The 24,085-nt window shown below is 37.0% G+C and overlaps 1 protein-coding gene across 1 annotated transcript; it reads left to right on the forward strand.

The window, feature by feature from the left end:
* Positions 1-1,373: 1,373 nt before the first annotated feature.
* Positions 1,374-22,133, forward strand: LOC128474437 (RING finger protein B-like). The gene is made up of 19 exons (XM_053456778.1): positions 1,374-1,497; positions 1,760-1,823; positions 2,650-2,746; positions 4,103-4,145; positions 6,441-6,519; positions 7,087-7,175; positions 8,147-8,293; positions 8,730-8,781; positions 10,844-10,944; positions 11,445-11,530; positions 12,373-12,454; positions 13,802-13,887; positions 15,222-15,309; positions 16,409-16,457; positions 17,429-17,507; positions 18,837-18,937; positions 20,422-20,506; positions 20,749-20,853; positions 21,987-22,133. The coding sequence occupies exons 2-19, from the start codon at positions 1,762-1,764 to the stop codon at positions 22,089-22,091; spliced, it is 1,536 nt and encodes a 511-aa protein (XP_053312753.1). The 5' UTR covers positions 1,374-1,497; positions 1,760-1,761; the 3' UTR covers positions 22,092-22,133.
* The last annotated feature ends 1,952 nt before the right edge of the window (positions 22,134-24,085 follow it).

A 24,085-nucleotide genomic window follows, 5' to 3' on the forward strand; every position in this document is an offset into this window, starting at 1 on the left:
TTCATAGGCTTGTTTAGTTGTATGGGGGCTAGAAGATCACACTTGGGGGGCACATTTTTAATTTAATTGTGATATCTGGCCTGTTTGAGCCTATGTCCAATTTGTGACATCTTTGAAACCAGCCAATTTAATTTACCCCATCAAAACATATATTTTTGAAAAGTACACACCCCATGGGTAATTAAAATACTGGTGTTTTAACTCTTTTCATGCTAGGATTTTTGGGAAGATACAGTATAAATTGAGTTACCAGTAACAGCACTCAAGGCCAGCTATACAACTGCTAGCATGCAATGTGAAGGCCAGCATATTGGCAACTTGGGAATAATTCCCTCTCCCTATCCTCCCTTCATTGGCATGATTCTCAACATGTAGCATTTGATACCACACCCAGGTGGTAAAGGACTTGGAAAAACAGGAAGGAGGGTAAGAATATATTGTACATTTTAACTTTTGCTAGATTTGCCCTTTAGCACCAGTTGTAGCACATTGGGAAATGTAATTCTGTGCACATCTTGCCACATGTATGCACTCCAGGAGAAGGTGCCTAGGGATGTATTATTATGGCAAATGTGAGCAAGTTACCTGCCTGCAATCTAAAATTCTGGATCTAAGGAGGCATCTGGCAACACTGAGGGGGATTGACAATATGCAGAGTAGATTAGTCCTTACTGTTTGCCCTGGTGGTGAGACTAATCTCCCCCATGGACCCATTTCTACCACTTTCACTTGTTGGCTGCTGGAAGTAGTCAGTCAGAGGAAAACAGTCCCCTGACAGCAGGGCATGTGTTAAAGTTAACACTTTACCTGCCAGCTAAATAGCTGAGGGATGAGGAAAGGGGCAAATGCATATGGGGAGGATTCTGCAGGATTCTTTTTGTTGCATTTGGAACGGGTACAGTACTTTAAATTGACCACTCAGCTATCATATCCATTAAGTTCATATTGTTAAATGTTTGTCTTCATCAGTGAGTACATAAAATGTCACAGACTATATACAGTCATAAAATTCAACTTGAAGCTGTTTAGTAATAGATTTCAAACAATGTACCTTTCAGTATGGGCTGTGCATTTGTTTTATTCTTCTAGAATATTTCCTTAATATATGAACATTTGATAATTCTCACTTAGAAGAGCTACCCAGCACTCACAGAATTATAAGAGTGTCAGAGCAGTTTTTTATAGCCATCTTCAGCTAGCACATTGCATGGAGGTGATCTGATCTCCTAAACACACAGAAACAAAGAGTATAACGTATCAGTATAACCTGCCATGTATTCCCCTTCTGCACCGGAAAACGATTCATGCAAATTTCATCCTTTGCTTGGTGTCTGTGTACACTAATCCATGGTAACAGCTGTCAAGTAAAATAAAACATCCGTCAGAGCTCTGTGTTTCTTGCTTCAATTATTAATAACTCCTCTGTTTGTTGTGTGTATTTCTTTAATCCGAGGAAGAAAAAGGTAGTGGATTGGGTGGATCATCTTTTCTGCTCAGGTAAGCAGAGTACTTTTTTAGGTAAGAAACTTCCTACATACACGCAAAATTGATATTGACTTTCCTTGCCAACACTGGAATTCAGTACACACTGTATAACTTCATGAATAACATCACTATATGGTTATGTAGTTCTGTATATAAAGAATACCGCTTAATATTTTTCTTTTCAGACTGGTTTAAGTGTTAGTACTACCTTCATCTATTGGATTTCTTAATCCATTATGACTTAGTTTGTTATTTCTATATTTTTATTGAAAAGAAATGGCTCTAGCAAGCGGACACTGGCTGGAAATCAATGCTCTTGGGGACCCACCAAGACCTAGGTATGTCTTTTTTTTGGTCGTAAATTACATAATATTTTATGTTGGATAAATACTTGTTTGAGACTAAAATAACAATTGAATTTACCCTAATCTGACAAAATAGCTATGATGTTTAGACATTTACTGTTTATGTTATCTAATAGCCAAATTTTACAACAATCAGGTGAGATGCTGCATACCATGGGCATAGCTCCATGCATGGTATAGTTTCTTGTGAACAGGTGTCTTATGATTCCTCTGTTTTTACAGTGTGTGGTAGAGTGTAGAGCACTATTCAGGGGAAGAGAACACAGAAGTTTACAAGAACTCATATGTAAATATAGCTACTTAAGATGAGTAGACTTATGTGGAACAAACAGATTAAAATTCTTATAGCCATCGAAGCTTGCACAACAAGCTACGTATAGTTTGCATTCTAGTGACTGTTTATTATATATTTCAATTTGTTTATAATAAACAACTGTTGTTTTACTCATGGGCGATTTGGCTGAGAAAGAAAGGGGAGAGACAAAGTTTTCATTTCAAGTTAGGCATATATGGGGAAATAATGGGACATATTTTTTCCATTATATCATATGATAGGATGCATGCTTTGCTTTAACCTCGGAAATATGCAAAGGGGCTCAGCTTCACAAGGGAAAATTTAGTCTTGGACCAGGTGCTCAAAGGGTTAAGCATAGCATTTAATAAGCATAGCATTTATATTGCAATTCAGGATAAAATATACATTTAATGGTATTTAAAGCTATCAGCATGGAATTTTTTATGTGTTTCGTTAGTAATTTAAGTATTTAGATATTGTTTACTTCTGTTTACATTATTATAGGCATGGACATGCATTAGCAGTTGCAGGAAATATTGCATTCATTTTTGGAGGATGTACCAGAAGCAGTTCCAGAGTAAGTACCAGCCATTCCTATGTGGTAAGTGGGTATTGTTAGAAAATTAACACATTGCATGGTATGTGCCGCATAATACGTTTTCACTCTGTATAATAAAATGAATTCACTTGTGCCAGGAATTCAGGGATCCTTTAACCATAGCATGAGAACTGCCAACATTCCAACCAAAACATATTTGTCACCCTTCTGGCCTTAACCTCTTCATGGAAATGGTATCAGCTTCCCTAGTAACAGAGTTTTGTTATTTCAGCAATACGTGTGTTTGGCCACAGTTTCCTTTTTCGTGTTTAGTGTACCCACCCATGTTACTTATTGTTTGTTTATTGGCTAAGTACTTATACTTAGGATTATACTTATGAGTTTGCAGATAAGGTGCCACTAATAAAAAGAAAACAAATTTGGGTTGAGGGCAGCTATGGGTTTTTATTTCTAGAGGATGGTGTGCATGGAGTACACTGATCCATGACAGAGTTTCTGGAAGGGGCCTACTTTTACATTTTTAGTAATACATGAAAGTCTATGAATAATTGTTTCCAAAAGCAAAAGGTTGCTTTCACCACCATGTGCTTTTATCTAGAAACTTGTCCTTGCACCAAGTATAAGAATGTGTGGAGAGATGTTATTTTTTGCAAAAAGCTATCTGTAAAACCACAAACCATAATATTAACCCTTTCTTTAACAATGAACCCTCACACCAACATGCACTCATCATACAATAAACCCTTTAACCACTTCAGGAAAGGAAGGTTAAAGGATGTGCTATACAGGGGTGTACCTAGAAACCACATGGCCCTAGTGCGAAAAATTGCACTTCAACAGCTGGTCTGTGCCATCATTGCCCCCACACAACTGGTCTGTGCCCTCTTTGCCCCTTGCCCCCCTTCCAACATACAACATACGCAAAATACACAAAATACAAATTGCACACACTTACTTATACTCACTAACACACTCCATCTTACCCCACTTACACATTCATGCTCACACACAAGTACACATCCATGCTCACACACAAGTACACATCCATGCTCACACACACAAGCACACATCCATGCTCACACACACACAGAAGTACACTTCCTAAGAAATATACATATATGCCACCTCCCATCCCTGCTTACCTCTCACCGTTCCTGCAGCTTTCCCTCTGGCTGCTCAGTCACGTGACTAGCCTCAGTTTCACCACGGGGTCAAGTGACGTCACATGGCCCGATACATTCTTATCTCCCTACAGGGAGTCTAGGAGGAGACAGGAAGACGGGGTCGCAGGGGTTGCACCGGGTGCCCTATGTTTAACACATTATTTCCATTTGAAATAACAACTGCTAATGTAATAGCATTATTACACTTTAAATAAATTCTTTTTCTTTTTTACAGGATGTGAAACCAATATATTTGAATGACTTTTACATGCTTACAAGTAAGGTTATGTTCTTAACTTAAATTTATATTTTCTCAAAGGCCTATAATTGTTTCCAGTTTGGTCCCATTATTTCCAAGTCTTTACTCTTATTTACGAGTCATAACAGAAAGATAAATACATATATAATGTCAATCCTATAACCTTGTTTCAACTAGAGTTTTGATTAACAAAAAAATCACACAATAATGTCCTAGGACCACACATACCAGAATCGTGAGCCCTAACTGCTCGAATCCACATACACATTTAGCAAGCATCACATCTAAGCAGATCAAAGCAATCTTCTGGGAAGCCATTTAAGATCAAAGTACATAAAAAAAATATGTTTAATTAAGTTAAACAAGCCATACAAATCTGCAGCTATCCTCTTGATCTTAATCAACAGCAACAATAACACAAAATTAAACAAAAAAGCAGAACCATCAGGCGTACCATATATTTTCTCTTATGAAAAATTCACATGTCTTGGCTTCATGCCAGAAATCTGTCAGTCTTCATTGGTGAAAATCCTTTTCATTTAATATTGATACAGTGTAGCAGGCTGGGCAATAAAATATCTGTTGAAGTGGCTAGTTCAATTGATGCTTTTCTGTCAGAAATCCCTAAAGTCGATTAAGAGTCTAAGAATAATCAAACAAATGAAGTGGTTAAATTGCCCTTTGTAAACTGTATTTGGACTACTCTGTGCTGGGTCTTTGCTTTAGATTTTCTATGGTGAATAAAATTAGTTTAGACCTATCTCCAATTTTGAAGATGTAGCCAACTAAAACATGAAACAAAAGCATATGGAACAAATGAAATTTGCAAAAGAAACATACAAAAAAAAGTATATAGACAGCATCACAACTAGTTCCCTCAATACCCCCAAGTATTGCACATCAATACACAACATATATATTACTTGGACAGGGAGCCAAACCAACCCCGCTTATCCACATGCCGATACAGCTACTCCAGTAATGCTACATCATATCCTAGCGTGAAACATATTATCAAATATACCATGCATGACACATTCTACTTTTAATGTTTAATTCTACTTTATTACATTGTAAATATTTGCTTTCACGTGTAAGCTTTATAACTCTATTGCTGCATATTATAAGTGCACTCCAGGACATTCCCTGAAAATAAGAGAAATATCAATGTATTCTTCCTGGTAAAATATCCCAACATGTGGGAACCTGTCATCATTTCCCTCCTCCGCAACATGATGTGCTGACATAGGGTCAGACTGTTGGGCTGCCATGAAAACCTGAGGCCTTAACTGCTCTATGTAGGATTGTGTATCCCCTTCCCCCAGTTTTCTCTATCCATCATCCACCCCTGATTTCTGCAATGCATCTTGTGAAAATTCCAAAAACAGGGTCCAACGGTTTTGCTGCTTATATACCATTAGACTAGAATGTGCATTTGCCATTTAAATAGCTTGCACAAGTAGGAATTAGTTGTTTAGTTTTGATGTTAAATGTGTTAAACATGTACTCTAAGACCAGCTTAGGATGCAAATTATCCACATCTATAAATGTTTTAAGGAAACAATTATCGTGTTACAAATAAACTAATGGAGGGTCATATTTTTTTAGCCATGTCTACAGCAAGCTGCAACCAGACTGATGAGGAGCCAACAACCTCAAATACAAGGCCTACCAAACAGGTGTAAGCATGTTTGGTAGGCCTCATATTATACATTTGTATTATTTGAGCCTGAGACTAGCTTAGCGCACCGGCATTTTTTCTTTTCCCTGTTTGCACATATTTGAGGTTGTTGGCTCCTCATCAGTCTGGTTGCAGCTTGCTGTCCAGGGGTTAATGGGGAGGAGGTTTAATTGCACCTCCCCAACACATTGATGAGGTTTTGGTAGCAGTATAAACTGCTTTGTGTGCCCACTATGTAGGAGGTGAGAGTAGGTTCTCACCCTATTGAGAGTGTGCCTTGACGTGGCGGGTGAGCTTAATTATGCTTTGGCCAATTCATATAACCAAAACCTCTCATTTATATTATGTTTATATATTTGTTGCCAACTTTATTAGGGTAAGAAGCGCAGACAGTTTTTGTTTTTTGTATACATTGTACAGCCAATACACTGTATTTGCAGCATGCTTACACCTGTTTGGTAGGCCTCGTATTACACATTTGTATTATTTGAGCCTGAGACTAGCTTAGCGCACCGACATTTTTATTCTTTTCTCATAATGGTGTTTAGCTGATTTCCACTGTGTCTGTTCTGATCTTTTGTTCAATATGCATAGTTTGTAAGTGTGTGTTCTTAATGGTATGTTTTTGAATAGTAAACATAGAAGATTCAACATGGGAAGTAATCCCACAAACTGGCCATATACCAAGTCCTAGAGAAGGACATTGCATTTGGTAAGTAGTAACGATAAATCATTTTAGGCTTTATGTATCGATTAACTTTTTTTTCACTGTATCTTCATTGCTCCTGCTTTTGTCCATGCTTTCCCTTTACATTTAAGCTCATTGTCTCCCTTCCAAATCTGACTGTGTTTTATAAAATATATGATACTACAAATTTTTAAGTGCTTTGTATTTCTGTTTCCACAAATTCCTGTAAAATACACTGTGGCAATTTGCTTTATGTAGGTTTCAGTGAATGGAAATGGAAAAACAGAGACATTTTGTATTAATATTTTTAAAATTTGTATAAATTTGTACCCAGTTCGCCCTATTGCTATTCTGCCCCTGGTAATTGTGTCCAGCTCAATGATTTCAACAGAGAAAACTTTGAATCATTTTCCATACCAGGAAGGTAGGTCATAGATAATGTTGGGCAGCTGTCTGGTGTTAAACAGTTGTAATTTTCAAAGTAGTTTTCTTCCTGGACAACTTGTCTTTAGTTATGGCTTTTGTCTCTGGAGTGAAAATCATGTTAAAAGCATACATCCACTGAGATTGTTTCGTCCTGTATATTATCAGTCTTGTGAAAAGAAAAATCTACTTATTTGGAGGCCGTTCTGATGAAAATGCAGATGAATGTCTCCCAGGAATATATTCATTTGATGTAGGTAAGGAGAAACTTTTTGTTGTCGTTATTGTTTTTTATAGTGACATCATTTGCAGCAGCGCTGTACAATGAGTAAACAGGACATAAAATGTAGTATGTCTCAACAACAGAAACAGGTAAGTCCTCAAAAGAGCTATATATACATTTGGTAATTTTTTCAAAATGATCAATATTATTTTCTTCTCAAAGCTATTACCATATTAGTATATTTCTAGTTTTACTGTATCTTATTTTGTCATTACAAGGTATGAAAGTAGCTGTACATAAATTGATTCACAATTAAATACTACATATACAGACACATATTTATATTATTTGGACAAACTTGTTTACCAAGTGGTATAAGTCTAATAAAACACTGTGCAAAAAGCAATTATCCAACAAACCTATTTATGACAAAATACATGCTTGTAACAATTACTAGACCTTGTAAAAGAAGGTTTATTATAGAATGTTTTAAACTATTGCTAGTTCTAGTCTACTACTATGCTCAAAAAATACAATAACATCAAGTATTCTACAAAAAGGAAATGATAAAGAACACAATCCAGGGTCATGAAACCCTTTGAGTAGAAGATGGAACAAATAAGAAAGGTCACATGTCGTATCCACTAGAAGTATAATAATCATTAGACAATTTAGTTAATGAAACGTTACAATAATTCCACAGACAATGTTCTTGTTGCCTTACAAGTATCGACTTTAACCACATTGCATTGCATTACCCCACAAGGCAAACTACCTAGCTTGTCAGAGATGGCAGAGTAGAGCAGCCTGTCCGGGCAACAGCAAGCACAGTTAAGGAGGCATGCTTACTGTAAATCCCTTAAACTGTGATTAAAACCTATGAGTAGACACATGGATAGGTGTAACTTGTTACCCTGGCTAAAACCATGCAAAAATCAGCACTGACCTGTTTAATATCATATCATACTTGTATAATTACCTGTAAAGCTGTATACTGTATTTTAGGTACTTTAACATGGGAAAAATTAAAAACAAATGGAACAGCCCCTCAAACCTTGGATCACAGTGTTGCAGTTGTAGGAGAAAATATATTTGTGTTCGGTGGACATTGTCATGGAAAAGTTGTGGATGACTTGTTCATGTTCAACACAGGTATGCATTAACTTTATAATTATCGTACAGTTTCTTCTTATTAAAAAATATCATGACCATTTTTAACCTTTTATAACATGCATGGTCAGAGGAGCCAATGCAGAGTCGCCAAGGTGACCTTGCTATCGTTTTAAATAGAATTCAGTGTAGAATAATGGTTGGATGTGTACATATATATTTTCAGGTATGTTCATTATCAACATTCAATATTTGGACATATTATAAATAAAAGCACATGTTTATGTATTCAGAAGGTAAAGAAGGGGGAAAATACTAATTATCTAATATTGACCAAATGTGACATTATGTACTCTCAGAAATACATTGCACTTTTACATGAAACAAATATTAGCTCAAGTGCTTTATGAGTTTCAATAAAATATAATATGATGTATTGTGGCACGCAATATTCTGTATATTTTCTGATTCATTTTAGTGTCTGAGAGCTGGGTGCCAGTTAAAGCCTCTGGCTCTCTGCCTGATGCAAGGTATGTCTGTACGTTTGAAACATTTTTAATAATTTTATTATGCATACAATAAATGTTTCTCTTGGCTCATCAACATATTTCAAACTGTCAATGGATCTCCCGTTGCTAGTAACTATGCTAATTTTTTCACAATATTAAGACCTGACAATCATTTTTACAATAAATCTGTCCACAAATGTGTGTTTTGTAGATTACTGAAAACAGATTATAGGATAGTAAATTCTCTGAGGTCTTTATCAAAAAGAGACCAATAACTCCTTCTAAAGATACGGAAAATGGCACATGCTCATAAGGAATACTAAATTTGGAGATTCCACTGGCTTCCATGGGAATTCCTCCACATTTAGAAATTTGTCCCAGAGCTGCTCCTCTCTAATAATGTCCTGTTATGTTAGCTATTTTGACTTTTTGTACAAATGTTTCCTAAATCTGCCTTAATCAGTAATAGTTAATTAGTAGAATTCCCTCAGCAGCGCTAACAATACTGATACATAACAAATGCAATGTACAGAATAAAATAAATGATAACATAGTATAAAAAAAACAACTAACAATCTTAATGTTTACAAAAGCAAATAAAAACAGCTTAAGCAAAAGCAGCCAACTGTATACACCGATCAGCCATAACATTATGACCACTGACAAATGACAAGGGCCAGATTGTGATGGCTAGATGACTGGGCCAGAGTGTCAAAACTGCAGCTCTTGTGGGGTGTTCCTGGTCTGCAGTGGTCAGTGGGCACCCAAGGCTCATTGTTGCACATTAAATATCTGAAAAAATTAATGCTGGTTCTAGAAAGGTGACAAAACACAGTGCATGGTGGTCTGTTGCATATGGGGCTGCGTAGCCGCAAACCAGTCAGAGTGCCCATGCTGGCCTCTGTCCACTGCCAAAAGCACCTTTAATGTTCACGTGAACATAAGAACTTGACCACAGAGCAATGGAAAAGGGTGGCCTCGCTCAACTGGAGAACACACGTCACTAGGATGTATTGTAACTTACATGCCTCGACGGATCAAGGCTGTTAATGGGATTTGTTTACACAATGGAGTTCCTGCCTGTTCTACCTTTTTTTGGCAGCCGGGCTGGAGCCATCTCTAACTACCTTGGGGCCCTGTATGACAGGTCATTCTGTCAGTCACCTTTTCTTAAAAAAAATATTGGCGATAGTTGCGGGTCATGAGCAGTCCACTGAGGTGGAGCCATTAAGGGCAGCAGGGGACTCAATTGATATTCAGTTCCCCCTTTTAGCACTTAAGGATTGAGCTTCAGCCTCCTTAACAGTACCAGCTTTGTAACAAAGTGCTTGTCTCTGCCATGTTTGTCCCCAAACAGCTTAACGGTGCCATCTTTGTGACCAAACAGGTCGTCTCTGCTATCTTTGTCCCCAAACGGCTTAACCGCGCCATTTTATGTCTCCAAACAACTTAAAAGTGCTATCATTGTGCCTTAAAAACTAAACAGTGTCATCTTTGTGCCCAACCAGTTTGTCTCTGCCACCATTGTCCCCAAAAAAACTTAACAGTGCAATATGTAGTCACCAAGCATTTTGTTTCAGTCATGTTTGTCCACCAAACAGCTTAACAGTGCCATCTTTTGCCTCCAAACAGCTTAACGGTACCAACTTAGTCCCCAAACAGCTTAAAAGTTTTATTTCTGTGCACAAACAGCTTAACATTGCCATCTTTGTCCTCAAACTGCATAACAGTGCCGACTTTGTCCCCAACGGCTAAACAGTGTCATCTTTGTGCCCAAACAACTTTTAATAAAAGACAGCCAGCTACAATAAAATTTAAATAAAGCACATGTAAAAATAATAATAATAATTTAATTCCAGGTTTCAACGTATTTCAGCCTTCTCAACTTTTTGAGGTCCAAAAGGACAAAACGTGTTGCCAAAACCTGGATTGAAGTTAAAACTGATGAATGCAATCCCAGAGCCATTTTTTGGAGATTTAGGGCATAGAAGTTAAATATAAGATATTTAGTGGTTGTCTAAGTATGTACCCCTAAAGTATTCCTTATTTTGTAACTTATCTTCTATTGTCTTGATTACACTAGGACAGGTCATGTGTTTGCTGCAGTTGGAGAGCAAATATACATGTTTGGGGGCTGCTCTGCAAAATCTGTTTACTACACTGATGTGTATGTGCTGGACACAGGTAAATTCAAGAGTTAAAAAAAACAAAAACATTTTGAGCAGGCACATGTGTAGCTGATATCAATAATATGATCAGATATAGCATACTGCAATGAGACACATTTTATTTTATGTGGAATTGGCACACCTTTCCATTTTCCATGGAATCTAGTGCATTCTACGGCTTTAAAATCAATGCTTTCCTTCTTTTTTTTAATAAATTGTATGTGTGCTTTAAATGTTGGAAGTAAACTCACAACTGACAATCTGCACTATACTATACATTGCCTCTTTAATGGCTTTAAACTCAGAACCTTTATTTTTCACGTTTGTCTTGTACAGTTTGTAATACTGTTTCCTCCATCATTCCGAAAAGTCAGCATTCATTTGTATGGCTCCCATATTTGGTATTTTCTCCATTTAGTCATCTTACACAGGCATTTTATGTTTGAGAATTAAGAACTGTATTATTTGTGTTGACAAACAAACCATCTAGTCTTACATTGTTCTGCCCCCTTTTAGCTTCATTGGAATGGAAATGCTGTGAGGTAAAGGGGGAGAAGCCAAGTGGACGCAAACATCATTCATTTACAGCACACCATGATAAGGTAATATATGTCTTAGAGCTAATCTAACAATGTCATAGTGTCATAGTGGGTTGGGGCAGGACTGTGTGGGGAGCAGGGAAAATCCAATGAGTTCCCAGGTATCCATATTTATATTAATGTTTGAGGTTTCAGACCACTATTATTTTTTTCTCAAGTTCAAATTTTCTGTGATCTAATTTGCTTCATCATTGGCTTCTTGGTATCAGAATGCAGACTTTTTGCAATAGGCTCTGAATTTTAAATGGCAGATTAATCGGTTCTTATCAGGCCAAGATGGGCCATGGGCAAACCGGGGTAAAAGTCTAGTGGGCCAGTGCCCAATAGAGCCTCCCACTTACCTTTACTCTTGTAGCCAATCCCATGCTTTAGTGTGTTGCCAGACGCTGGATACACACGACTGCACACTGCAAAATTTTGCAGCCATGTGTATACAGCAGACAGCCACATGCACATTATTTGTTGGCCACTGGCCTTAAAACACCTGGGGAAATTTCAATCCCTAATTAGTTTCTGTTTCCTAGAACTATCTGGATGGATCCCCTCTGTTCATCAATACTTGACATTATACGTAATGCAATGGGTAGCTGTAATCAGTTATAAGTCATGAAGTTATCGTTTGGGTCTTTTTAAATGGAATTTAGTTTTAGTATATAGCCATGTAAATTGAAGGTTCTAAATCTACTACAAGTACAAACTATTGTTAGTTATGTTAATATTATTGTGCAAGTCTGGACACAAATGTATGGTAATGTAATGGTATGGATGTTGGATTTCTATTTGAGAAGCCATAAATTAATCATCATGTTATGCCATTTAATTCATGCATATTTCTACAATAAAAGGACATCTATCTGTTTGGAGGAGTTCAAGAATCAGGATATGAAGCAAAAATCTTGAATGCAGATGTCATGAAATTAAGCCTCGGTGAGCAAAAAATACTGAATAGAAAAATAAGTATTTCTTGTAAAATGTAATGAAACCATATAAAGGATAAATTAGTTGAGGTTTATGTTTATAAAAATGTTTTGACTTTACCCCCTACTTTTTAGTGGTATTATGATAATGAGAGAAGCCTTTATTACTCACTGTATGTTTTTACCTCTGTCAGTTTGAGTTACAGCCATACTATGTTCAGGGAAATGTAACTTATTGGTGCTGTGGGAGTTAATTACAATGACTATGGTGAAAACACAGATGCGGTTGTTACCAGACACACACTCCTCAGTGTCATGAACCAGGACAGGAGCTGGGGTGATTGAATCAGAGAAAGGAAACAATTAATACTGGGTAAATGCACCACAAATCTGCTAACTGAAGGTGAATGGCCATGGGGTTTATGATTGCGGAGATGGGAAAAAGATTCCAGAAAAAGCATTATGGCAGTCACCTTGTTCTTATTAGGCTTCTTGTGCTTTCTTTAATGTAGCTTGGAGAATGGTAAATCCTTGCTTGAGAAGCTGTAGTCTGTAGCTTGGGGAATATAGCCAGTTTGAGGAATAGCAGAAAGATGGAACCAGGAATTGGCATGGATGTGTGGCATTCCTATAAATCTATTTAACTGGTTGTTGTAAGTTTACTTGTCTTACAGATGGGTTATGTAACAGTGAAGGTATTGTTTTATGGTGTGATTTGTCCTCTTGGTCAAGGAGAGAGATGAGGAGAGTCAAGTGTCTAAATTTGTAACCCCTTGCAAAGCGAGTGTGTGTGTCTGTCATGTTATGGTGTTAGACAGTGAATGGTGTTAGTGTGATTGTATGTATATTAGTATTTGTTGTGGGCATCAGGGTATGATGATCGTTTGTGTGTTAGCATATTGGAGTGTCAGGGGTGAGGGTTAGTGCTGTCTGGGAAGGGGAGAAGAGAAGCAGAAGAAAGAATGTGTGTGTAAGTAATTATAAGGTGGTAGAGTGAGCGCGTGTGAAAGCAAGTTTACGTGTTAGTATGTATGCGTGTTTTCGAGGACCTTAAATAAATACTACACCCAGATGGCCCTAGTCTTGCCCCGTTAAGGCTTAGTGATGGGAGAACCAATGGGATGGGCATGGAGGGGCTTAGTGGCCCAAGGGTTCAGCATGTACTGGGCCCCAAGATTTTGGATGGTGTCCCTGTATGGAATACATTAATAATTTTATAGTGGTGCTACAAGAGTACAGTAAATATGCTTCCTATATGTGTCTTATATTATATATTTAAGATAAACATTCTTGGTTTTGAAAGATTTTGAACTGAATTTGATCCTCTATTTTAAAACAAACCTTGTTGACTTTACAGCAAAGATGAAATGGAAAGTGCCACTGTATTTTGGCATACCTCCAGAATGCAGATATAAACATACAACCTTTATACTCCACAGCCAAGTGAGTATTTGTTGAGCATGCAGTTTTAGCCCCTTAAAGGAAAATTGATGCTGTAACATAAGCTAATGAATTTATTGAAACTGCCTGGGCGTGTGCTTTTTGTGTCAATTGGTGTAATTGTTTTGAAGATATGTAAATTGAAAGAGCATTCAGAACCTTAAGAAGAGCAATAATCATTACTAGACTTGTGCAAATGGACTAAAAACGGTTCAGAGAAATATTTAATTTCGTTTTTAGTCCATTCGTTTTCGGAAACAAATTTTGTTTCTTGCCCTTTCTGTTTGAACAAAATATGGAGGCCTTTTTCCATTTGGAAATGAAAGACGTTGACGCTCATCCTCATTTGCTCTCTCTTACACCGACTCCCAACTTCCTCCACCAAGCCCTTGAGTGTCCCAGTCTCCTTTCCGCAGCTCTGTTTCTTGTCTTGCCTCTTCTTGTTCCTCTATTTTCTGTCTTCTTTCTTGGTCCTCTTCTCTCCTCTATATGCTCTGGTAATCTTTTCTCGGAGAGGTTCCATAAAGGGGCCGAGCCTCCATACACAGCCTTGCCACGATTGGAGGATGGGGTACAGGCTGTCCCCATGGGATGCGTGGTGGCTCCACTGTTTTGCAGAAGTACTCCCAAGAGGACAGAAAGATAACCGTTTCTGCACCTCTCTTTCTCCACAAAGCTGCATTATACTGGCCCCTCAGAGTACTTCTTCAAAAAGGTGGAGCCAAGGTGCATCCCGCGGAGAAGGTAGGTCTAATTATTACAGACAACAGGAGGCAAACATACTATGTCCATTGTGTAAACATAAGATGGGGTTTTATTGTTTTATTTATTTATTTTGATTATATAGTGTATATAATAATAAACTGTAGGTTTTTGGGAAAAAATTACAAGTACATATAACATTATGGTAATATTCATTAACTATGCCTGAATACTCCTGCTCAGCCTTCCCTTTCCCACCCATATTAAATGAACATTTTGGCCCTAATTTCTTTTTAAATGCATATCAGAACCTATTTCGCATGGACATTATTGCATGCATATCAGAAGTCTAAAAGCTCAGTTATTATTTTCAGACAAGCCAATAGAAAACACATGTATTGCATGGGTTAGAAATGAGTATACTATCTATGAAGATGTGATTGTTGAGATGGACAACTAATGTAAAGGGAAACAATGCAATGAAATGGAGTTTAGTTCATCATAAATCGAACTTCTCATGCCTTTACAAATGCACTAGCCTCAGATAACATCATTAATTTCTTCAACATTCTCTTTCAGTATCAGAACATTCAACAGATCCCTTCTTGTCATTAATATATTTAATCTTTTATCAGTTATATGTTTTTGGGGGAAAGAATGAAGAAAATGACTTAAATGACCTTATGAGGATGAAACTGATAAACCCTTCAGAAAGACAGCCAAGTGAGTGAAACTACCAATTTAATACTTTCTCCATTTGGGAAGTGTGCTCCATTTTATTCTACATTTCCCTAGTTTCTCACACATAAAAACAAGGCTTGTTAAAAATTTGTACATTAGCAACATTTGTTTTACACCAATAAAAAAAAAAAGCTTGTTATTTATTTTACATGTAATAGAGCATCTTTACAAACTTTACAAATATTGAGGATTTGGAGATTAAACTAGAAGTTAGCAATGAAGAAAAAAATAAAAAGAATCAGGTAGTCCAAGTTGCTTGTTAGTCCAAGCAAGTATTTGACTTTGTGGAAGGATCACAGAAAGTACATTTATTTGCCTGCCAGTTCCTTTAGCAAAAATCTGTTGAGTACCTAGGGCATCGTAAACAATAAGATTGAACAAACAATTTGAGAACAATAACCAAGCAGAGGGGGGCAGAGACATTTAAGCAAAATAATAAATAGATAGTTGAGGGAAGATACTGGGGGAGCGACCAATTGTGAAAGAACCTACATTTTCAATGTGACTGCTGGTCATAGGCTTAGTGTAGAACACTAAAACGAAGATCAAAGAAGTAACAAGACCAAGTCCTGTTACAGACAAGCTGTTAGTTTAGGGTATGCATTTCCTGACTTGATTCACAACCAAACCAATTGCCAATCAAATGGCAATTATACAGGTATAGTTCATATGCCAATCTGGGGTTTTCCCTGCTTTGAGAACATGGATGATGGCTAATAAACCAGGGATGCAATATACTCACAGAGTATACATGTAAGCATTACAGCATTATGATCAGTTTATACCCCATTTGTGTTGTCAACCTTGCACGGGATATACATTTTTTTTACATGACCTTCTTTCTATTATGTAATTTATAAGTACATTTTGACACATATCCAGATAAATGTTTCATTTTCTAATAGTTAATACTGCTCATTGTGATAGTTCAGTCTACTGAGTCTTGCACTGTGCAGAAATAAATACTTGTTGTATTTACATCTGTCTGTAACAATACATTTTATGTTGATTATGAATGTGTTTCCATTAGTATGTGATTCCATATTGATGGAAGACATCCCTTTTTTCCCCTTGTTTGCAGTTATGAAGGACATTTTGTTAGAATGCGGAATTCAAGGTGTAAGCAATGGGTATGCTTTTATTTTTAAAGTATTGGCAGAGTTATATGAATTACATAAGTATTATTTTACTCAATATCATATCAATATTAAATTCTATATATATATATATATATACTGGCATGTTCCTGCTCTAGTATATCACAGAAGTACCCCACTCTGATGAGACCAAGGCGTTTGAGATATGTTACAGACGATACCAACTCTGTCATTGTCTGAACTCATTATCTTCCCTTCTTCCATCTCCACCCCTGTACCTGAATTCTGTATCACCATGAACAACACAATTCCCACTAGCCAGGCCTGATGACTTGGGGTCATCCTTGACTCAAACCTCTCCCTCATTCCCCACATTCAGTCCCTCGCCAGATCCTGCAGCTTGCACCTAAAAAACATCTCTTGCATCCGCTCATTCCTCACCCAAAAATCAATTTCCAGCCTTGACAATTGTCTCCACTCTCTCCTCTGCAGTCTATCATAAGTGCTGCTGCTAGGCTTATGTTTTCTTTAAAATCCTCCACTGGATCCCTATTACCTTAAGTATTAAATTTTAAATCCTTGTACTAACATATAAGGCCCTCCATAAAACTGCTCAGGTATATATATTTCTGCCCTCATACAAAAAATACTCTCCTACTCAATCTTCTTTCCATGGGCTAAGGCTCTTCTCACTAATCTCTTCCTTTTCCCATCTACAAGACTTCATTTGTGCTGCCAAACCCCATACCGAACCTTCAGCTTTCACCCTCCCAACATTCAAGAAACATTTCGAAACCATCTCACCACATTCCCTCAAGCGCTCTCTGCACCTAATGTATTGGTTTGTCTTAGTCTGTCAATTCTAGTCCTGTCATACCACTTGAATATATGTATTGTAAGAAGCACTGTGTAAATTGTTGGTGCTATATAAAAAGATAATAAAATACGTTAATTTTTCATTACAGATTTTTTTTTAAATATAAAAATGCTTTTCACTTGTTTAGATTCACTCCAACAAAAATCCCAAAAGTGAAATATCAGCTTCCTGCTCTACAGCTTCCTAGGATTGGTTCTCCACTTCCTGTAAGTCTCTACTTGATTTCACTTTTTTATAGTCACATACAGGAGAACAATTATATAGGTACAATAAGGGCTAAAATATGATATCAGAATTTGCATTTTTAATGCTTTTCACATACCTAGGAAATTCCTAAATGCTCATCATGACTTAATATAACTTAATATTTATTGGCCCATCGTTCTTTAGAGCGATTCGTCAAATGTGCTAACCAAATGACTTTAATACCAGTTCTCATGAAAACCTTGTCATTATTTAAAGGTACACTTAATTGAGTGACATTGAAACAGGGATAAGAACCATGACATACTAGTGGACATTACAATCAGAGCAAAGCACACTATATGGACAAAAGTATTGGGAAAACTGACCATCACATTCTAAATACATTGACATTAATATGTAATTGGTTCCCCACTCTTCTGGGAAGGCTTTCGACAAGATTTTGGAGTGTTTCTGTGGGAATTTTTGCCCATTCATACAGTAGAGCATTTGTGAGGTAAGGCAATCTCTGTTCAAGTTCATCTCAAAAGTGTTCAATTGGGTTGAGCTCAGGGCTCCGTGCAGGCCAGTCCAGTCCTTCCACACCAAACTCATCGAACCACGTCTTTATCAAACTTGCATTTTGCACGGGGGCACAGTAATGCTGGAATAGAAAAGGCCGTTCCTGAAACTGCATAGAATTGCCCAAAATGTCTTGGTATGTGCTACTATGTGTCTTTTTACTTAGAATGCAATGTCATAAAAGTCCCTGTTGGTGTAATGTTCAGGTGTTCCAATACTTTTGTCCATATAGTGTATGAATGAGCCACCTGCAGACTTTATGAACCTGACATTTTGCCCTTCCACCATGAGATCCCAGGTATTGCAATCAATCTTTTTTCAATATACAAAATAATACATACATGGCTTTGGAATGTTACGTCCAACGAGCTCATATAGGTTTTATGGTCAGGTGTCCACATACGTTTGGTCACATAGTGTATTGATTTTGGTCATATAGTGTATTGATTTAAGTCTGTCGTAACCTACACAAAGCTATATCTGTAAATTTTACAAGAGCAGGGCCCTCTTCTCCTTCTGAACTAGTATGTTTTAACATGCGATAATGTAGTTGTCATTTTAAATTGTCTTTGTTGTATATCACTGTCCCCTATTGGAGACGCGCTACATAAATAAACTTAATGTCAGCTGTTGATATACAATTAATAATAATGCTATAAATTATTAGCACAGTGACCACTGGTGCACACTGGAGAGGAAAAATACAGAAAACTAAAATCGTTAATTCCTTTTTTCTCTGTATTAAATAGTAAAATTATTTATTCATACAGGATGTACAAGACCACAGTTTTATTTCTGTACGTAAGCAAGCAATGGAAAAAATCACAGCTGCCTTTCTCTTGCTGGACACAGAATTTGAACAATTTGACCTGTGAGTATTGGTTTAATTAAAGTGGTATTTTATAATAATGTGATTTTACAGTTTAGAACTTACATAAGCTACCAAAGACAGTAAAAATGTCAGGGGGTTCATATAATTAACTTCATTAAAACAAGTGCTAGCTTCATCATCATGTTAAGGAATTTATTAACATTTATTCAGCCCACTACAGCCTTATGGTTTAAGGGGTTTTTTTTACAACAGGAAAACATGGGAAGCCTAGAAAACCCAAATGGTTCTGCCAAATTCTATGTATCTATGTTTAACTGGTCTGACTGATTTAATTCAAGATTACTGAGTAAGTCACAACTTTTACCTTTGTCACTGCTTAGCCATGCAAATAGGTACATAAATAAATAACCAGTAAAAACAGAAGTCTGGAAAAGGACCCTCTGAGGTCAGAGCTATTGCAGTGGTATTTCTAGAAGTAACCTGATGATCAAGATGACTTCCAGCTCTAGCAATTGAGGCTGTTTGATGAAGTGTTCCATCTCTTCGTTTATGTTCTAGGTTTGGAAAATACTTTTTTTTTTTTTTGAGTGTTCCTCAGTTATAGCTATCACACTTTTAAGAACAATATATATTATTATATACATATATAATATGAGTTAAGAGCAGGTGCTTTGCTAGACTTCAAAACATGTAATCTACCTCTTAATCCTTAAGCGCACACATAGTGGACGTGTGTGTGTGCGTGTGTGTGTGTCGTCACGGACCCAATTTTATACAGTCTGACCTCAGATGAAGCTGGAATTGCACTCCTGTGTTCTTGCTCCAGTGATTTTTGGTATTTTGAACCAGCGTTTCCTTTGACTTTTCATGGTTGCTCATCCAGTTTGGTTTGACCTGACATGGCTTTCTTCTATGTTTTTGCTCTTCAATTTGGCTTGGACATTCCTGATTGGCTTTGACCTGGCTTGTCCTCTCTGCTTCTGCTTCATGATGGCATGGTTTTCTGGTTCTGGGGCTCTGCTTCTGGTCTGGTACTCGTTTAGCGCGCACACACACACACACGCTAACAGCATACACTCTCATGCAAACTAACACACATACACACTCTAACACCATACACACTCACCTTAACAAACACATACATGCACTTAAACCCACCTCTCAGTTCTCCCTCATGCTACTCAGGGATATTTTTGGGACTCTTAGGCTGAAGCATACTGTAGCCTTGAGTGAGTATTTCGACCTGCTCAGATGTGAGCTGAAGGAAGAACCAGCTGGACAGCTCCAGAGACTCAGTATACCAGAGTATACTTAAGCATGGGTGACCCCGTTCAGGGCTGGCCACCAAAACACTTCAGCCCCCTGACAATGGCCCTTTGTTTTGTTTGATCATATAGTATAGGCATGTTTCATAATGATATTTGTTTCATAACTAAGCAAAATTAGAAAACTGTTTAAAACAATATAGTCTACTTAAGAAAAAAATGTAATAAAGGTAAACTTTATCTGGTTATTGTATTCAGTGAAAGAGCAAGGTTTGCCGAGGCAAAATCTGCATTTCAGCAGGAGAAAGAAGCATTTCACAGGCACTACAAAGCCCAGAAACAGGTATGATTTTGCCTATTCTCTTACGAAATACTGACGGTACAACAATACAATATCACAACAATAACTCTGCTATTTCTACTTTAACATGATACATGTAGTTCATACTTTTAATGTGGTATAGTAAGAGCCTTGAATAACCGAACATTCCAAAATATAGCACACTGAGATATATCTTAATTCATTGCAAAACAAAAATATTTTTTCTCAATAGTCGATATCATAATGTATTGTTTATGTGTTAGGAGATTCAAGAAATGTTGGAAAAACATAGGTTGCAAAACGAAGCATGGCTGAAAGCAAGAGCAGAGGAAAATGACAAAGAAAGAAAAGAAATTTGCAAACTAAGGGTAACAACATTTTCTACATACATCAAAGTAAATCAGTGTAGTTGCCTTGAATTAAATAAATTCTAGAAAAGAACCAGGAGGTTTAATTATCAGGAGCTTTTTCAAATGTCTTGGAAACTAGTTTTAAAACGGGATAATGACTATACACCCTTTTAAAGAATCTATACAGTTGAATATACTGTACAATACCATAGTCTGGGGTCACTTAGCTGTTTTTGTGGAAAACAAGGACATTTGTTGCTGTGCTAACATAAAAATGGGTTTTATAACGATTAAGTAGCCTTTTAAACATAAACTTGAATTAGTGAACACAACGTGCCACTTGAACACAGGAATTATGTTATTGATAAAGGGCCTCTGTACTCCTATGAAGATATTCCATTAGAAATCAGTCATTTCCAGCTACAAGTCAGTTACAACATTAAAATCTCCTCTCTAATACATTTGCTGTTATTTTAATGAACATAATTTGCGTTTCTTTCAAAAACAGACATCTTTAAATGACCCCAAATTTTTGAACGCCAGCGTGCTTCCGAAGACTTAGGTCCCAGGATTGCACTACCAGTCCAGTTGGATAGGGTTAAGTTATTTACGATCTGCTTGACAAATAACATGTTTTAGCATGATTCAATATATTTTTCAAAGCTGGTTATGATTGTTTCTTTTGTTTTTCAGTCTGTGTATGTAAAACGGTTGTTGGTGTACAAATGAGGGATTATTTTGTTTTAGGGAAGCCGAGGTCTGTGTCAGAAGGTCACACAACTAGCATTATAATCAAGTTCCCATTCAGAGGTTAAGGAAAGTGATGGATATGTTTAAATGTGAGATTAACAATAGATGATAATCATGGCCCTTTGATTTTGCTGAAATAAAAAAGTTGTGCCCAGAAAAAGAAAGTAGCATTCAATCTTTTACTTCAATAGTGCTCCTTGCTTAAAAAAAATTCAGTTCTAAACTATTATATTTACTGTAGGTAACAGGACTCCATACAAAGAAAGTTCAGGTATACTGTAGGAAGTTTAGGTGAAGGTTTATGTGGAGTAGATAAAACAAAATGTAAATGCTTTCATTTGTAGGCTGGATTTTAGTCATTATATGTCATGTCCAATAACGTTCCTTCAATTATATTTCAGGAGGAAATCTTCTTAGAACAGAAAAAGTTGAAAGAAGAACAACAAATAATTGAAAAGCGCAATCAGCAGCTGATTTCTATCATGCAGCAGTTCAAAGGAATGTGATTGCTTCGCCGCTTTTCTTCTGTACAGGAACTAGCAAAGCAAATATTAATATTCTTTCTTAAAACTGTACAGCATCAGTTTAAATAATGGTGTGGATTATGCTTGCTTTAATTCTACATTTCTGGCTTATATAATATGTCTCCCAAGCAGTCCATACATATATGCTTTGTGATGGAGAATTTTAAATCAATAAGCATAGAAAAATAAACTTGAACCATGCAGTGATTCATTTACTAGAATGAGAGTGCAGCAAAAGATCAAGTGATTTTTTTTTAAAGAAATTATAAATAAAAAAAAAGCTCAGGTATTCAAATATATTTTCTGTTTGTTCAGAGTAAAGCCTATTGATTTCCTCTGGCTTCTACCATAATAAATGTTTGGGTCTTTTGTCTCAGACTTTTTTTTTTTTTTTTACATAATTGAAAACATGCTGTATTGGAACACTTTTTTTTATATAACAAACATTCCACCAAGCCTGTATAAAACACTGTTGGAATATGTGCAGTTTAAACTAGGTTTTCTGGGTACAGAACACAATGTAGCCAGAGATAACACTCACTCTTTCCCTACGCATTAGTGATGGGAAGTTCGGATCATTAAAGTGAATCGGATCATTTCGATTCGTTCACTGAAATGATCCGATTCATGATCCGGATCTTCGGATCACTCAGTGTGTCTGCACGGAGTTACTGTTTTCTAGTAACTCCGTGCAGGCACACTAACGATTGGCCCCGCCCCTTTTATTATGAATCCTCCCCCCTGCCTCCAGTGATGTCAATGAAGGCAGAGAGTCGTTCAAAGATTCGGATCTTACAGGGATCCGAATCTTACAGTGATCCGGATCACTGTAAGATCCGGATCACTGTAAGATCCGGATCATTGTAAGATCCGGATCATTGTAAGATCCGGATCATTGTAAGATCCGGATCTTTGAACGACTCTCTGCCTTCATTGGCATTCTAATCATTAAGAGAATATTACCATACTGTTATAAATAATACATTAATAATCACTGCCCCCAGGATTTACATTCCCCTTTACCTGCAACTGCACCTTAAGCTAACTTTATTAAATTAATTAAATTAACCCTCACCATTAAATTAACCCTAAACACCCCATCAACCATGACTGCCCTAAAATTAACCCTTAACACACCATCAACCATGACTGCCCCTAAAATTAACCCTTAACACCCCATTAAGCATAACTGCCCCAAATTAACCCTGAACACCCCATTAAGCATAACTGCCCCCAAATTAACACTAAAGATCCCATCAACCATACCAATTTATTAGGTAATTTATCTGGAGTACATGCAATTAATTTAGGGGTAGTTATGGTTAATGGAGTATTTAGGGTTAATTTCAGGGGCCGTTATGGTTAATGGGGTCTTTAGGGTTAATTTCAGGGGCCGTTATGGTTAATGGGATCTTTACGGTTAATTTCAGGGGCAGTTATGGTTGATGGGGTATAAGGGTTAATTTTATGCTGATGACTGAGGGTTAATTTAATTAATTTAATAAAGTTAACTGTAGGTGCAGTTATAGGTAAAGGGGGGCAAACTCAGGGGAATCTAAATCCTGGGGGCAGTGTGAACATTATTAATGTATTTATTTATAAAAGTATGGTATCAGTAATATTCTCTGAATGATTCGAATCTCTGTAAGATTCGGATCCTTGTAAGATCCGGATCCCTGTAAGATTCGAATCATTCGACTCTTCGGTTCATTCGACTCTTCGGTTCATTCGACTCTTCGGTTCATTCGACTCTTTGAACGACTCTCTGACTCTATGAGTCATCGTTCCTATGAGAATTAATGAGCTGTAACCTGACCCCAGAGTGCTCTGCAGATGACTCACAGCTCTAGGATCAGGTTACAGCTGCATGATGATTCACAGACTGAACCGCTACAAACGAATCGTTCAGTCTAGTGAACCGACTCATCCGGATCACTAAAAAGAACCGGATCAAATGAACGATTCGTTCATGATCC

This window comes from Spea bombifrons, chromosome 1, assembly GCF_027358695.1.
Source record: "Spea bombifrons isolate aSpeBom1 chromosome 1, aSpeBom1.2.pri, whole genome shotgun sequence".
NCBI classification, from domain to species: domain Eukaryota; kingdom Metazoa; phylum Chordata; class Amphibia; order Anura; family Pelobatidae; genus Spea; species Spea bombifrons.